This window comes from Chenopodium quinoa, unplaced genomic scaffold (assembly GCF_001683475.1).
Source record: "Chenopodium quinoa cultivar QQ74 unplaced genomic scaffold, ASM168347v1, whole genome shotgun sequence".
Lineage (NCBI taxonomy): Eukaryota > Viridiplantae > Streptophyta > Magnoliopsida > Caryophyllales > Amaranthaceae > Chenopodium > Chenopodium quinoa.
In genome coordinates this window covers 15,876,147-15,891,477 of record NW_018742204.1, presented here as the reverse complement: position 1 = coordinate 15,891,477, position 15,331 = coordinate 15,876,147, and the positions used below count along the sequence as shown (strand labels likewise).

The 15,331-nt window shown below is 31.8% G+C and overlaps 1 protein-coding gene across 1 annotated transcript; it reads left to right on the top strand.

Annotated features, from left to right (window-relative positions):
- The first annotated feature begins 1,134 nt into the window (after positions 1–1,134).
- On the top strand, positions 1,135–14,292 carry LOC110719975 (methionine aminopeptidase 1B, chloroplastic-like). The gene is made up of 10 exons (XM_021898980.1): positions 1,135–1,289; positions 1,385–1,463; positions 6,897–7,134; positions 9,925–10,086; positions 10,176–10,217; positions 10,623–10,694; positions 10,896–10,975; positions 12,035–12,132; positions 13,363–13,410; positions 13,761–14,292. The coding sequence occupies exons 1-10, from the start codon at positions 1,199–1,201 to the stop codon at positions 13,904–13,906; spliced, it is 1,056 nt and encodes a 351-aa protein (XP_021754672.1). The 5' UTR covers positions 1,135–1,198; the 3' UTR covers positions 13,907–14,292.
- The last annotated feature ends 1,039 nt before the right edge of the window (positions 14,293–15,331 follow it).

Here is a 15,331-nt window from a genome sequence, read left to right as displayed (position 1 = left end):
ACTAATAATAATAATTATAATAATAATAATAATAATAATAATCAATAAATAATAATAATACTAATAATAATAATCAATAAATAATAATAATAATAATAATAATAACAATAATAATAATAATAATAATAATAATAATCAATAAATAATAATAATAATAAATAATAATAATAATCATCAATAATTAATAATAATAATAATAATAATAATAATAATATAATAATAATAATAATAATAATAATAATAATAATAATAATAATAATATGTACATTTGTATATACACATATGTATAGTAATAAATAATCAATAAATAATCAAAGATCACTAATCCGTAGTTAAAAATCACTAATTAATAAGTTCAGTTTAGTTCAGCTGAGTTTAGTCAATCGGAACAGGCCCTTAATGGGATTTTTTTTTTTAAAAAATTGAATGGTCTGTTCATTTGGTATCCAATCAGACCTTGCATTTAACGTTTTCGTCTATTTCATAATTTAATTTTACATATCTTGTTTGAAATATTATAATTTTCAAGGAAATTATAATCTTACTATATAATAATCATAGACCACAATTTTGCATTAACTAAATTCTAGATGTTCCCGTTATCATTTATGTAGTACTTCGTACTCCCGTATGTTCCTAATAACCAAACATAACTGTCTAAATGACACGGCGGTGGTGCCAGTTCCTTAGTTGGTTGAAGAGTGTCCTTTGACCTCCCCTTATATTCATATTATTCGTAAATATAAGTCCATTATCTCGTGTCTAAGGTTGGAAGTGACTATTTAGTCATTGCTGCAGAGAAGCAAATCAAGCTACTGACTGGTTAACTAACTATGGTGTCAGCGTTGAGTAGAAAATGATCACTTTTGAAGCAAATCTGAGAAATCTTCCCTCCATTTTATTGAAGCCTTGGAGGATTTAAGTAGAGTGGCTAGGGCGCATCTTGTTCTTTCGAATAGGACTTGCCGTTCTTTTTGTTGTTTCGTTGCTTTTATTTTTGCTCAGTTCTCTCTTCTCTTTCGTTAATTGTTTGTTTTTGTCTGGGCCTTACCCCCTCTCGTTCACTATAAAAAGGCGCAACCCAAATACTAAGCCCAAAATCTAAAGCCCAAATTGTCTAAACAAGATATTTGTTTGAAAACTGTTGCAAAACCTCATTATCTCAGTTTTTTTATCCTCTCAAAAACACACTAAAAAAATGGCGATTTCTGCAAATTCTTCGCTTCATCTTTCTTCCTCTTTTTGCAGAGATGTGCCAACCTCTTTGTCTTCCATTTCCCCTCTCTTTGGTAATTTTTTACTTCATTTTTTTTAGTGAAATTTAGAATTGTAAATAAATTATTAAATTTCAATTATATTAACTAATTATGGTGTTGATTGTTAGGTAATTCGATTTCCAGAAAAGGGTCGGTTGTTTTTGCAAGGAGGTTATTTGGGTTGGAGGAAGCCATGCGAATTCAGAGGTACAACTTATTCATTTTTCTGCTACTATTTCTTCTAATTTGATATTTATTACTACTCCGTATTGTTTATATCTTTAATATGTAAAAAAATTTAAAATGTAAAGTAATTTCTTACTCTTATATTTAATTAATTAATTATAAAAGCCAACATTACAAAAACTTGACACATTTGGATTTAAGGAAAAGAAATTAGTATTGGAGGTAATTAACAGGGCGTGTTCTATTTAATTTACTTATATTAAAATCTTATCTTATCTTATATAAACTTATTTGAACTAATCAAATTTTATTTAAACTTATTTTAGTTGTAATTTGTACTTGAGTAATACTTATCGAACTTAATTTTCTTGAGCTCAATTTATAAAATAAGGTGAACAAAACAAATTAAAAAAAGAAAAAACATTTAATGAATTGCTCTTCATTTCAAGCGAAAAAAAAATAGAATTATTAAGAAAAATGATCTATATTAAAGGCCTATTCACATTTACTCAACTCACATGAACTGAACTAAACTGGTTGGAGCTGAAATGAATATTTTACTCCCTCCGTTTTTAAATACTTCCTCCATTTCTCCATGCACGGAGTTTTAGGAGAAATTGGAGAAAGTAATAAAATATGGAGGTAGTGGGGTGGGTAGAAGAATAAATAATTGTATAAATTAAAAGTAGTGGAGAGAATTGGAGGAGAGAAAATATATGTTGGGTCCACTAGGTGAGAGAAATTAATTTAATGTTGTAAAAATTTTCCAAATAAGGAAATGGAGTAAGTATTTAAAAACTGTCAGAAAAGGAAAGTGGAGCAAGTATTTAAAAATGGAGAGAGTATGAAAGAGGGAAATTGAAGAGAACTGAACTGATTGGAGCTGAATTGAACTCAACTCAACTGAAGTAATTCTGTAGTTGGACTAAACTAAACTGAAATTAAGCTAAAGTGAACAGGCTCTAAGTAAATAAACACTATAAGCATAAATGACAATTAAGAAGGAAATATTAGTTCCTTTTCAATTACTTTAGTATTTCCTTTTCTTTTTACATTTTGGAGATGTTGAAGAGTTGCATTTTTATTTTTGGTGTCAACATGATATTCAATTTCAAGTTTTAATGTAGATTCTTTTATCATGCCAATTCTTGGAATTTGGTTCATTGGTTAGTTGTGGAGTAAGATGAAGTAATGAAATTTTGAATTTTACGAGGCTAGTTACTACCTCTCTTTCATATTATGTGCAACTTTTGAATATTTTATATTTCACAAATAATATCCAAAAGTTGCACATAATTTGTAACGGAGGTAGTATTATTATGATGAGGGCACCCTATTACACCAGGGGCAAAGCAGGATATTAAAGTCGAAGGGGTCGGTTGATAATATAACATAAACCTAAAATTGGTTAATGTTATAAAGGAAAATTTAATTGAATCATTCTTTGGGTCATTTAATATATCAAAATAATTAATTATGAACTCTATTTATATGGAATCCCTTTTTTTTTTTTAGGAAAATATATTGAATCCTTATAGTCTAACATATTACGAAGTATCTTCTTATATTTTCTTGCTCATTCAAATAATAATGGTAAAAAAATTATTTAATAAGAGCTCATGGAGTATTTTTAGCGCATAACTTCTAATTTAAAATGTAGAAGTAGATCTATATGTAACTCTATAAATTTGGGTCAACTTTCTTTATTATTAATGAAATTAGTCTTGAAATTAAAGTTTAATATCAATAATTTACGTAAAATTCTTTTGTTACTGACTATTAAGCTTTTTATGAAAGAATCTAGTGATTTTATTTCATCATACAATCTACCAAAAACAACAATAATTCTTGTAAAAAAAAAATTATCAATAATTGGACGTGCGAGTATTTGGTATTTGGGTTAAGTGTGAAGCTATCAATCTGCCAAAAAAATATGGTAAATGATGTGCTAAGGGGAATCAATCATGGAATCTAAGATCCATTAAGTTAGATGCTTTTATCACACATGCTTGGTAACGTTGTGGCCAATACAATAATGTGTTGTTTAGCTGGAAAGATTTATTTAGGTGTCGTTTGGTTGCCATGAGAAGTTAATTCTCATAGGAAATTCTATTTTATTGGAAATATATTACCTTGTCAATTTCCTAAGAAATAAGTATTTGTGTTTGGTTAACCATAGGAAATTGTAATCGACATAGAAATTTGCATTTATCAAGGGAGGAGTTCGTAAATTATTTCCTATACTTTGTAGGAATTTTCACTTGGAATTTCCAAAGAAAGTATGATGTAACCAAACAACACCTTATATTCAAACAGTCGTAGGGGCTGAATGCAAAATATAAAGGTTATCGAGCTTGCTCACGAGGGTTGGGCCTCCACCAGCCCCCCTCCCCCCGGCTCTGCCCTACATTACACTAAGGCCATGCTGAATTTGAGTAATATTTAGGGGTATAAAATTAGGGGAAGTTCTAAGGAGATTCATTAATAGGTGAAAAATTACTTTTTACAAGTTAGGGAATCTAGTAACAAATCCTTTCACTCTTCTCAAAAATTGAAATCCATTTCTCCAACCCCACTCTCTCTTTCTCCTCCCTTCATTCGAGTTCCCCACACAAAGCAGTCGATTGCTACTAAAAGTGGTTTGAGTCTTGAACTCTTAGCTAGCAAGAGATTTATGTCAATGAAAATTGAATAAGTGATACTAGAAGATTTGAGATGAATAGAGGTCAAAGATAACGGGTGGAAAAGGTATATAGGGGTGGGTGGGTATGATATCCTCTTTTTGAGGGTATTGAGTTACTTCATATAATTATCTCTCGCATTCCACCATTTACTCTTCTCCCTCCTATTCATCTTAGGCGATCCATACTGGTATATACTTCATATCTCGTATACAAAGGCATATCACAATGTATCTTGGTTAAATTTGTTGAATATTCAAGGGTGTATTAGTCTAGAGCTTAAAAAGGTTCTATGTTACAAACCAAATCTATCTATAAATGTATATAGATGAATGTTTTATCTAACTTTTAACCATAACCCTCCAAATCTTTAATCCTCAATTTTTCTATATCCCACCCCGCCTCTAACCTTAGAATGTACCACGTGCACAAGATATAACATTTGGAAAGAAAACCAATCTTATATGGTTATTGGATAAGTTAGTTATGTGAGAGTTATTGGCGATTTAGGCTATGTTACATGTCCAAGTGTCCAATCCGGCCTTTGGACACAAGTACGGTGACACATCTATACGTCACTTGAATTCATATAAATAAATTATTAATCACAAAAGCTTTAAAATTTTTATTACGTTCACCCCTATTTTTTTTTTTTTTTTTAATTTTAATTCTTTCCTCGGCAAATTCTCCTAATAAATGGCATTCTTCTCTATATCAATGGTGGTCTTCGAACAAGATGTGTTTTTCTTTCATGTTTCTCCTTTTTTTTTTCTTCTCTACTCTTAATGGAAGTGTCCGAATGCACATTAAAGGGTCGGACACGTGTCCTGTGTTCGTGTCCCACGACACAGACACTTCGTGATTTTAGCCGTGTCCGATTAACATAGGATTTACTGATGTAGGGATGGATAGCTAGGTTTATTGGGGATTAAAAAAAGACAAAGTGCGTAGATTTTGAGTATTTGAAGTTTGAGGTTGTGGTTAAAAGTTGGAAAAACCATCCCCTAAAATTATTATATTAGATACCTAAATAACTTCCCATAACTTTCTATAACTTCTAATAGTGTTTTCCTTTCCAAGTATCTGTGCTTGGTTACATTTTAGTGTACTGCTAGATACTAGCCTAAACAGAGTAATGCAAGCAGAAATAACAGAGTCTGGGTAAGCAGGGGGGATATTTGTATTGATGATCAAGATAACCACTCAATACAATTACTCTTCATTCGAGAGGAAGAGTATCTCTCCAAAAGGATAAACTTCAGAATATATTTTTGCATGACCCCCTACTCAAGCCAACCATTACTTAAATACAATTAGCCTCAACAAACTAACTGATTTTAGGGAATAACAAAAGAAGTACAAAACTGCCCTCAAGGCTAACAAACTTTTAACAGAATGTTCCAGCTAATTCTTCCAGCATATTCCTCTTCCAGCTCACAGCTTAGTTGTTCCTCCTCCGAGCATAGGTGAACCGTATAGCAGGCCTGGGCTTAGACTTGGGCTGATTCCTTGCATGTACATACTAGTATAATTGCTTTACACTCCTTTTTTTTTTTTTTTTTTTTTTTTTGAAGGTATATATTTCTCTTAAACATCTGTTTAATTTAAGTGGCACTTCTCCTTTTTGGAAACATTGTACCATTTTAAATCATATTTCACTCTAATTTGGTCCTCCTACATTCTAAATTACTTCTCTCTCCTCCTAGTCCCTTTACATTCTAAATTACTTCTCTCTCTCCTTCTACATTCTTAATTTTTTTCCATCTCACATCCTAATATTTAATTTCTCAACAAACCACTCGTATACACTTATATATCTCCTAAAACTCGACGTGAAAACTAGAGTGTCACTTAAAAAATGGAGAGAGTATTAATAAAAAATCTAATGTTATATATATTAGAATTTTTTATTTTTATTTTTTAGGTAAAAAGCTAGTGTGATTAAACAAAAAATCTAAGTGATGTAGAGATCACAATAATTAAACACCGGGTATTCGGGTAACATCTAGTGGGGTATATGAACATCCAAAAGACATAAAAGAAAAAAATACTTACAAGTTTTCCATTGATTATACAATTATGTATATATCATTCAAATTTTAAGTTCCCTTAATATAATTGTGCCATAGTTAAAATATTTTTCAATAAATGTTGTCTTGCGCTAGTTCTTCATTGAGTTGAAACGAATGAATATTGTTTTATAAGGATAGTGTAACTTTTAGCTTGATGGTATGGAAGATGATGCCCACGAACATAGTCTATGTGAGTTCTACATAGACTTTCTTTATCTTAGTGATATGTAGTATTGTAGTGGAAAATATAAGGGGTAGATATTGGGGGAATATTTGTGTATTATTTTGCCAATGTTGGACAATGCATGGAGAGAGTAGCTAGTATAATGATCACAAAATTTATATTTTTGTGTAATTTTCTTTAATATTGCTATATTTGGGTACCAAAAGTTTTTTACCCTTCACTCACAATTTCCAACATTGGCAAATACTCAAAAAAAATTTCCTCCAATCTTTTTCCCCTTTTATCTTCACTATTATTGTGATGTCACAATAGTATTGGAAGTCTATGTGGGGTCCACATAAACTATGACTATGTGTATCATCTTTCTATATACTTTACAATTTACACTAATGGTTGTGAAGGGGCTGAGATTAGAGTGAAGTGGGACAACGGGAATGATCACATTGCTGTTTCTGGGTAGTAGGAATTGTTTAGTTCTACAAACTATTGTACTCCTAACTGACTAGTAAATGTGCAGGGAAAAAGAACTCCAAGATAAAAAAAAGCCAGTAAGACGTTCCCCGTTAAAGCGAGGAAAAGTGTCACCCCGTCTTCCTGTGCCTGATCACATACAGAAACCCCCTTATGTTGGCTCAAATAAATTGCCTGAACTTTCAAGTGAATATCAGATTCATGATTCTGAAGGTATCTCTCATATGAGAGCAGCAGGTGAACTTGCTGCTCGTGTTCTGGATTATGCAGGAACTTTGGTTAGGGTGAGACTCATGAGAGATCAATATTGGCATTGTTGATTCCTTGTTGCATTTTTTTTTCATGCATTGTGTCAGCATGCGGTAAACCTACACATGTTGTCTAGCTGTTATCATGTTCACTGCTTTTAGTCACTTATTGTTCTCAATCTTCTCATTTATGCCAACTTTCCAATTCTGGTTGCCTGATTGTGAAGTCAGGTTTGCCTTTGGGTTTTGCGTGCAAGTGGAATTTATCAAATTATTCTTGTAAAACTTTTAAGTAGGAAAATATATTTGCTTGCCCTACACTTGTTAGGTTTTAATTTCCTCTTGAATGAAGCCTTTTGTCCTCTCAACCTGCTTCATCATTTAGAATTCTGGGGTACTAAAATTAGCAAAAGTAGAGGCGCACACCTTTTTTTTTTTTTTGGTTTATGTTCCTGCTATTTGGAGTTTGATGCTTTTTTTTTTTTTTTTTCTAATGTGGCAAGGGGTCCTAATCTAGAGTATTATTCATGGGGTAAATCTATCCTTTTCTTATTGTTCAAGCTCCAAATTATTGGGTCGTTATACTTTACTGAAACCTAAGATAAACACATGTGTACTGATTAGTGATTTTCTTATTAGATTTTGTCAAGTAGATTTTTTTCCCTAAGCTTCTAGTTTAATTTTATTCATGTAGTTTTCTCCTATGAATTTGAACTTCTGTTGTGAATTGGTGGAGAGAAAGCTCCAATGTTGCAGCACACTTAAATTAAGACACCCACTGATCTTAATTACTCGAATGAAGCCTAACATATTAACCTTCAAATAATCCACACAAGAAAGTTAATGTCGAAGGGTTTAGACCAATTCAACGGAAACTTTGTGATGAAGAGAAAGAAAAAGGGAATATGTATATCAGTGTATACATCAGAGATCTAATTCAGTCCATGGTGGGACGATCTACCATATAAGTCATACATCTAAGGAGGCAGATAGTGGACTATTTTTGGGTGAGGAAGAAGTATGCACATGATTTTCATTAACCTATAAAAGGCCCATTAGCCTATGAGGAGGTCTCTAAATAATTTTACTTGGCTAGAAATATGTATTGAGGTATTAAAAACAATTGAACTAATGTAAGGACTTGTGTAGTAGTAACGTAGGATTTTCCTATTGATTGAACTAGGCTACATTTAGTCCTCCCTTTGCAATAGTTTTAAAGGAATTATATTTTGATGGATAAGACTAGCAATAGAGTTTATTACAAATTACAGTGTTGGAGGCAAAAGTTAGATTTTTGATGGTCTCAAGTAAGTTCGAGGCCTGTCAAATTAGCAGTCAAATGAGTATGTAGCAACATTAGATGTATAGATTGCCCATTAGTGGGTGTTTTATGTACCTTCAATTGGTTTAAAAGAGGAGTGTAGATCTTGAATAAGGATGGGGACACAAATTAGAACCTTGATGATTTTGATTAAGTTTAGAAAATGAGTACATGGAGTACCGATTTGAGTATTTGACATTTAATTAGAGAGTCGAATGAGGATGTGGTAATATTAGATAGTAATGTTTATCATGAGTTGGTGTTTTGAGTATCAAGTATGCATAGTGAGCAAATAAGTTCATATAAGATAAGTTCATATTAGTGAAAATCAAGCAAATAGAACACACCCTAAGATATTGTGCGATCATAGCATACCTTTAAGGTTAAGGGGAAAATTCTATAAAATGGCTATCAACCCAATGTTGTTAAGTTGTATGAGTTGGAATGTTTGGTATTTAGAAAAGGTCATTATTACAAAGATTGTGCAACCTAGAAGTGTGAAAATACCTGGAAGGATGGGATTTTAAATGAGGGGATTTGGGATTCTGATGAGACCCTTATTTGTCATATGTGGGCATGGTGTGTGCCTTAAAGCTTTTGCAAAGGTACACTAGCATATAATTTTGACTTCAGGAAAGGTTGGTACTTGTAAAATTTGAAGTAGCTATACAGTGTGGCTGCTGTTATGTCATTATCAGATTATTGTATCGTATATGGGAAAAAGTTTAGTATCTTTGGGCATTGGATTGTGGGGATCATTACTTTTGTTGACGGAAGAGGGGAGTTATTTTTTTTTATTTATTAATTATTTTCATAGAACTCAGGAAAAAAAAGTGGGACCTATGAAATACGGACCTATAAATGGGACCATTCTATTGGCTGAAAAAAATGGACTTGTGTCCACTACATAGGGACAACTCTACAAGTAAAGCATGTCAACACGGAGGGAGTATGTGCCTAATATGAATAAATAACACTTGTTATTTGGCATTTGCATTTTAGTGGCCTCATACTATTACAATTGAAAACATGTTACATGGATTGCTTACTATTGATAATCCTAAACATGATCGTGTAATATTCACTATTGGAAAGCAAACTAGACTTGTACCTAAACTGTAGAAAGGGCTTTCTTGGGGAGCAAAATCACCATTAGAATTAGTAGTTTCTGTAGAGGTGATCCTAAAGCCAATATCTCTATAAATATACATACTCTCCATTAAGATAATGTCAAAAGGGAAAAAGGCCAAAGGAGAAGATTTGCTTAATTTTTTATTTTTAATAAAAGTTTGAGCCAAAAATTGCCTCTTCAAATAATATCTTTGACTGTATAGCATATAAAGATACGATTTTATACTTTCACCTCCACAAACCATGCCTTTGTGAGATTTGTAGTTTCTTTCTAGGTTCAAATATTTAGAGTGACTTGTTATTGACTTTAAAGTGCTACACCGCTACATAAATTCTTGATCATGTAACTTACTGTTACCTATGAATTTTATCAGCCATCGGTGACTACAGATGAAATTGATAAAGCTGTACACCAGATGATCATTGATGCTGGAGCTTATCCTTCACCTCTAGGCTATGGTGGGTTTCCAAAGAGCGTATGTACTTCAGTCAATGAGTGCATGTGTCATGGCATACCTGATTCTCGGCAGCTACAGGTTCATTGATTGTGGTAATTACCTTTTTCTAGATTCACTAAGCATTCTGACCTTCGACTTATCCTGATTTTTTTTTCATTTGAATGCAGGATGGAGACATAATAAACATTGACGTGACAGTTTACTTAAATGTACCTTCTTGTCTTCTCATGTTCACAGATTTGATTTCTGTGCTGTCTTAAAGTCTATGACTGTGTACATACTTTTTAGTCTCTTCAGTAGTTAGTACTTAATTTAGTAATGCAATGTCTATGTTGCTATGCCCTCTATCTGGTGTTTACCCACAAGGGGTACAACTGTTTGTCATACGTTCGTCTGTAAATAATAGACTACACTGAATTTTATCTCAAACCTTTTTTTTGGGTTAGTTTATAGACTTGTAAGCTATATTATGGTATATCGTAGAATTGATTGGTTAAAGCTGACATCTTTTTCATCAGTCACCGATGGCTTGCTGTTTGTGAAGAGTAATATTCGTGTTTCTCAGGTCAATGAGACAATGAGTGTTTAATCCTTTGTTTATTATTTTTTACTAGGGTTATCATGGAGACACATCAAAGACATATTTATGTGGTAATGTCAATGATGCAATGAAACGGCTTGTGAAGGTATAGTCTTGTCGTGGATGAATTCTTAAAGGTTTACATGTTTTCATATACTTGAGATCATTATTCCTCCTGGAATACACTTAAAAAAAATGTTGATTTTAGTGCTTGTTTTTGCTGATTATTGTAGTGTCTGTGGAAAATGTCTTGTTTCTTCTGCTTCTAAGTTGGCCTTATAATAGTTGTTACATGATCTACTCTTAGGTAACACAAGAATGTTTAGAGAAAGGAATAGCTGTATGCAAAGATGGTGCTAGCTTCAGGAAAATTGGAAAGACTATCAGGTACCTGCTTGGAAAATATTAGTGCTTAGTCAACTACTGTATGAAAAATGTGGATCTTGGAACATATATGTTAATGCCTGCAGTGTATATGGATCAATAGAAGTGTATTGTACTTTAGGAACAACTTTCAGTAACAGCAATGTGATATCCTCTTAAATCAGTTATTGAAAGCATCTTTGGCTAAAAAAACCCTCTTTTTTTTAGTTTCTAACCTGTTTTATTTTGTGCGGGTTCTATCTTAAATCTTTTGGAAACAAATGCCTAAGGTATGACAAGGAAATGATTACCAATGAGTTGATCACTACAATGTTTTACCTTACAACAAAGGGCGAGGCAATGATGTGTCTAAACTTTTTGTTTATCTAGCTTTTATTAATTTAGTGGACAAAATAGTTTTATGTGTCATATGATCATCATATTTTAGTTCATTAGATTATTTATCACTCCCTGGTCTTCAGCTGAATTTTTAATAGTGTAGTGTGGCCCATGGTTAGATATCTTGGTAGAATTATGTGATTACCCAACTGAGATATGATGTTAGTCATGTTACATTAATATCAATTGGGTTTTAATTTGGACCAACATGGGAGTTTAAAGGCATAACAGTCATGCACAAATAAATACATATCAGTGGCAATTTTGTAAATAATTGCAAATTGAAAGTACTACTGAGAAGTAAAAAAGTACTACTAAACATTTTCAGTAGTACTTTTCGTGCTCCCAGGTTAATTTTTTTTCTTATCTATAAAACGATATATGTAGGTTTATAACTTTTTTTTTATTTTTTTATTTTTCATATGAACTTAATTTTTCTTATCTGATCTGATTTGAACTTATTTGAGTTGAACTAAACATAGCCTTAATTTTTCCATATTTTAGTAGATTGGCTTGTTTGCCTCTACTAATTAATGGCCACTTGCATCACATGCTTAAGCCGCCTGATGGGAATGGTGTAATCTGTGCAATCTTGGCTCATTTTCCTGTGATTTATGCTAGAAATCTAGTCCAAAATGTGTCTGATTGTTTCTGTCTAATGCTGTTTTCAAATATGCTTAACAGTGAGCATGCTGAGAAGCATAATTATGGTGTGGTGGATCGTTTTGTTGGCCATGGTGTTGGAACTGTTTTTCATTCCGAGCCAATTATTTACCATCATAGTGAGTACTTTGTATACTCTCTTTATCATCAACTAACAAAACCATGGAGAGTACTTTGTATACTTTCTTTATCATCAACTAACAAAACCATGGAGATGATGCTTTTCACTTACTTTTGTCAGAGCTTATAGATTATATATACACCATCTGTGATCGATAGAGTTAAATTATTGAGAAATGAATATCTTATGTTTTATTGTCTCAGATGTATCACTTGGCAGCCCCTCCCTTTATTGGTTTTTTTAGAATGCAGCAGGTTTTATGTTTCTTATTTTAGTGTGCGTAGGTTAATTGACTGTTGCTAACTTTGAGGTTAATGTGTTGCTTATGGATCTTGGAGAGACTTAAAAGATAGAGATATCAAAGAAAGTCATTGAACTATTGAAGTATCGTGCTTTTAAGAGCTTTATTGGGCTTCTAGAAGACAGCGATTGAGGCTACTTTTTCAAAATATAGTGCTTTTGTTATATATATACATATATATATATATATATATATATATATACGTATGTATATATATATATACGTATATATATATATATACATATATATATATATATACATATATATATATATACATATATATATATATACATATATATATATATATATATATATATATGCTTTGGAAATTAAAGATTAGCAACAGCAGTTCTCTATATATTAAGGAGACCATAGATTACCATTTTTTTTTTTTTTTAATTTTTTTTTATATATTTATTTTATTTTATTTTTATGCTTCTAATGTTGTTAGTTAATTTTTCTTATATAAATTGGCAACAACTTAAGGTGAATTAAGGAGAAAAGTTCTAATGGAATTCTAGATTTTGGAACTTATATTTACTAACACTGTCACTATGGCTATAGTAGACATGAAGTTCCAATGTGGGCATGAGCATCTGGCTTTACATATTCGGCCTTAAGCTTACTATGAGTACATTTTTGGTAGATGGGCAAATGTAGCACATGTCAGTTATCACATACCCTGTTGTATTTTTGTTGTTCAGTGCATGTATCAATGGTATGTAGTAACCTTTTATTGATATACTACTAGTATAGGTATCTATTTGTGAATCATATAGCTAAAGGTATGCAAGAAACTGTATGCAGTATGGTTACTCTTCATACCTAAATGTTTCATTCACACCATCAGTTTGATCACTAAAAATTATTATCTTTCTTTGATGCTTCATTGCCTCTCTAAATTTATTCTGTATGTTAAATTGACAGGAAATAATCATCGAGGTGAAATGGTTGAAGGTCAAACGTTTACAATTGGTAAGGGTATCTGATCTATTTCAATATGGATATCTAAAACCTGTTGTCTGAATTTAACTAGTGATACAGCCAAGCACGCACAATGTTTCCCCATCACCCACAAGAATGTTAATTTTACATGTTTCCAATTGGTTTAAAGTTTTGAATTTATTTTTATCTATCAGAAAGAAATTAAGAATGCTTCTGTTCTTTTGCATTGATTAGGTGCTATGGTTTGCATTACTTTGCTGATTGAGCTTACATTTATCTGTCTACACTAATAGCCTAGCTCCAAAATCATTTTTATTTATGCCAGAGAACACCTCAATATGTTTCTCAGTGAATCTTAATTTCACCCTTTTTATATGCAGAACCGATTCTTACGATGGGAAGCATCGATTGTATTACATGGGGTGATAACTGGACGGCAGTTACAGATGATGGCAGTCCTGCTGCACAGTTTGAGCATAGTATCTTGATTACAAAGACTGGTGCTGAAATTTTAACCAAGTGTTGAACTAAATGCCACAGAATGTGTGCTGTTGCATGTATACATTAAATGTATTTATGCTGTATATAATTTTTCGCTATGCTCCAAATCCGTGTTTATGAACCTAGCAAAGCTTAGTTTGGTGATAAGCTGTGACTTAGAGATTGTGGGATCAAACCCCTTTAGTTCTCTTGGCGATGGTTTTCTGTACCTCCCCCTCCCTTGAAAGTTCCATTGTCAAGTTTCAGTTAGTTGGGAGCTCTCTGGGAATCTGATAAGAGTGGTGAATACTGGTGATAGGCAAATAAAATATCATGTTATTTTGTTATCATTACTCAGATTGCAGATTCTGTATCTTGTTGTGATCCTGCTGTATGCAAATAATCATTTTGAAGGAATAATGTTTGGAGTGATTTCCATGGAAATTGCTAAGAAATTAAAATTCCACCATCACGCTTCTTTTTGTCAAAATTTCCTATATATCGTCCATATCTATCTATCTATTACATATTACTAAAGACGAAACCAAATAGACACTTGGCAGCATTGTGTTAAAAATTTTCCCTCCAATTAACACTTGTTAAAAAAAAACCCTCCAATAATCGTTGCTTTAAGAAAATTATTACTTTAAGAAAAGATTTAACTCAATTATTACATTTGCTTTACATAAAATATAAACCAACTTTCTAAAATTCATTTTATATGTGGCTATTAAAAAAATAAAAAATGTTCAATACTTTGTATAATTTTATGTGTGACCTTAGTTAAAAATTCGTTTTAAATGACAATTGAACAACCGTGCATCTATTGCACGGGGTTTTATCCTAGTTCATTATAAAGATAACTTTTTTTTTTTTTGGATTTAGAATCTATTACATATTACTAAAGACGAAACCATAAAGACACTTGGCAGCATTGTGTTAAAAATTTTCCCTCCAATAACACTTGCTAAAAAAAAACCTCCAATAATCATTGCTTTAAGAAAATTATTACTTTAAGAAAAGATTTAACTACTTTAAGAAAAGATTTGACTCAATTATTACATTTGTTTTACATAAAATATAAACCAACTTTCTAAAATTCATTTTATATGTGGCTATAAAAAAAATAATAAATGTTCAATACTTCGTATAATTTTACGTGTGACCTTAGTTAAAAATTCGTTTTAAATGACAATTGAACAACCGTGCATCTATTGCACGGGGTTTTATCCTATTTCATTATAAAGATAACTTTTTTTTTTTTGGATTTAGAATTAAACTGCTAAGATAATAGTCTAATAGTAGGATTATTAATAGGCTAGGGACTGGTAGAAGAAATTATCCTAAAGAGGTGGGATTATTAGATAATAACCTATGGGCAAATTGTTTTATGTAGTTGACCAAACCACGTTGTCGGGGTTATTCGAGTTACTCAAGGGGTTATTCGGTCAGGGGTTACTCGCTTAGAGTG

What these genes read in the sequence shown, in the direction of transcription:
- LOC110719975 (XM_021898980.1), top strand. Translation starts at nt 1,199, where the DNA reads ATGGCGATTTCTGCAAATTCTTCGCTTCATCTTTCTTCCTCTTTTTGC. An exon ending in CTGATTCTCGGCAGCTACAG is followed by an intron (nt 10,087 to 10,175) that starts GTTCATTGATTG and finishes ATTTGAATGCAG; the next exon opens with GATGGAGACATAATAAACAT. An exon ending in GCCAATTATTTACCATCATA is followed by an intron (nt 12,133 to 13,362) that starts GTGAGTACTTTG and finishes TTAAATTGACAG; the next exon opens with GAAATAATCATCGAGGTGAA.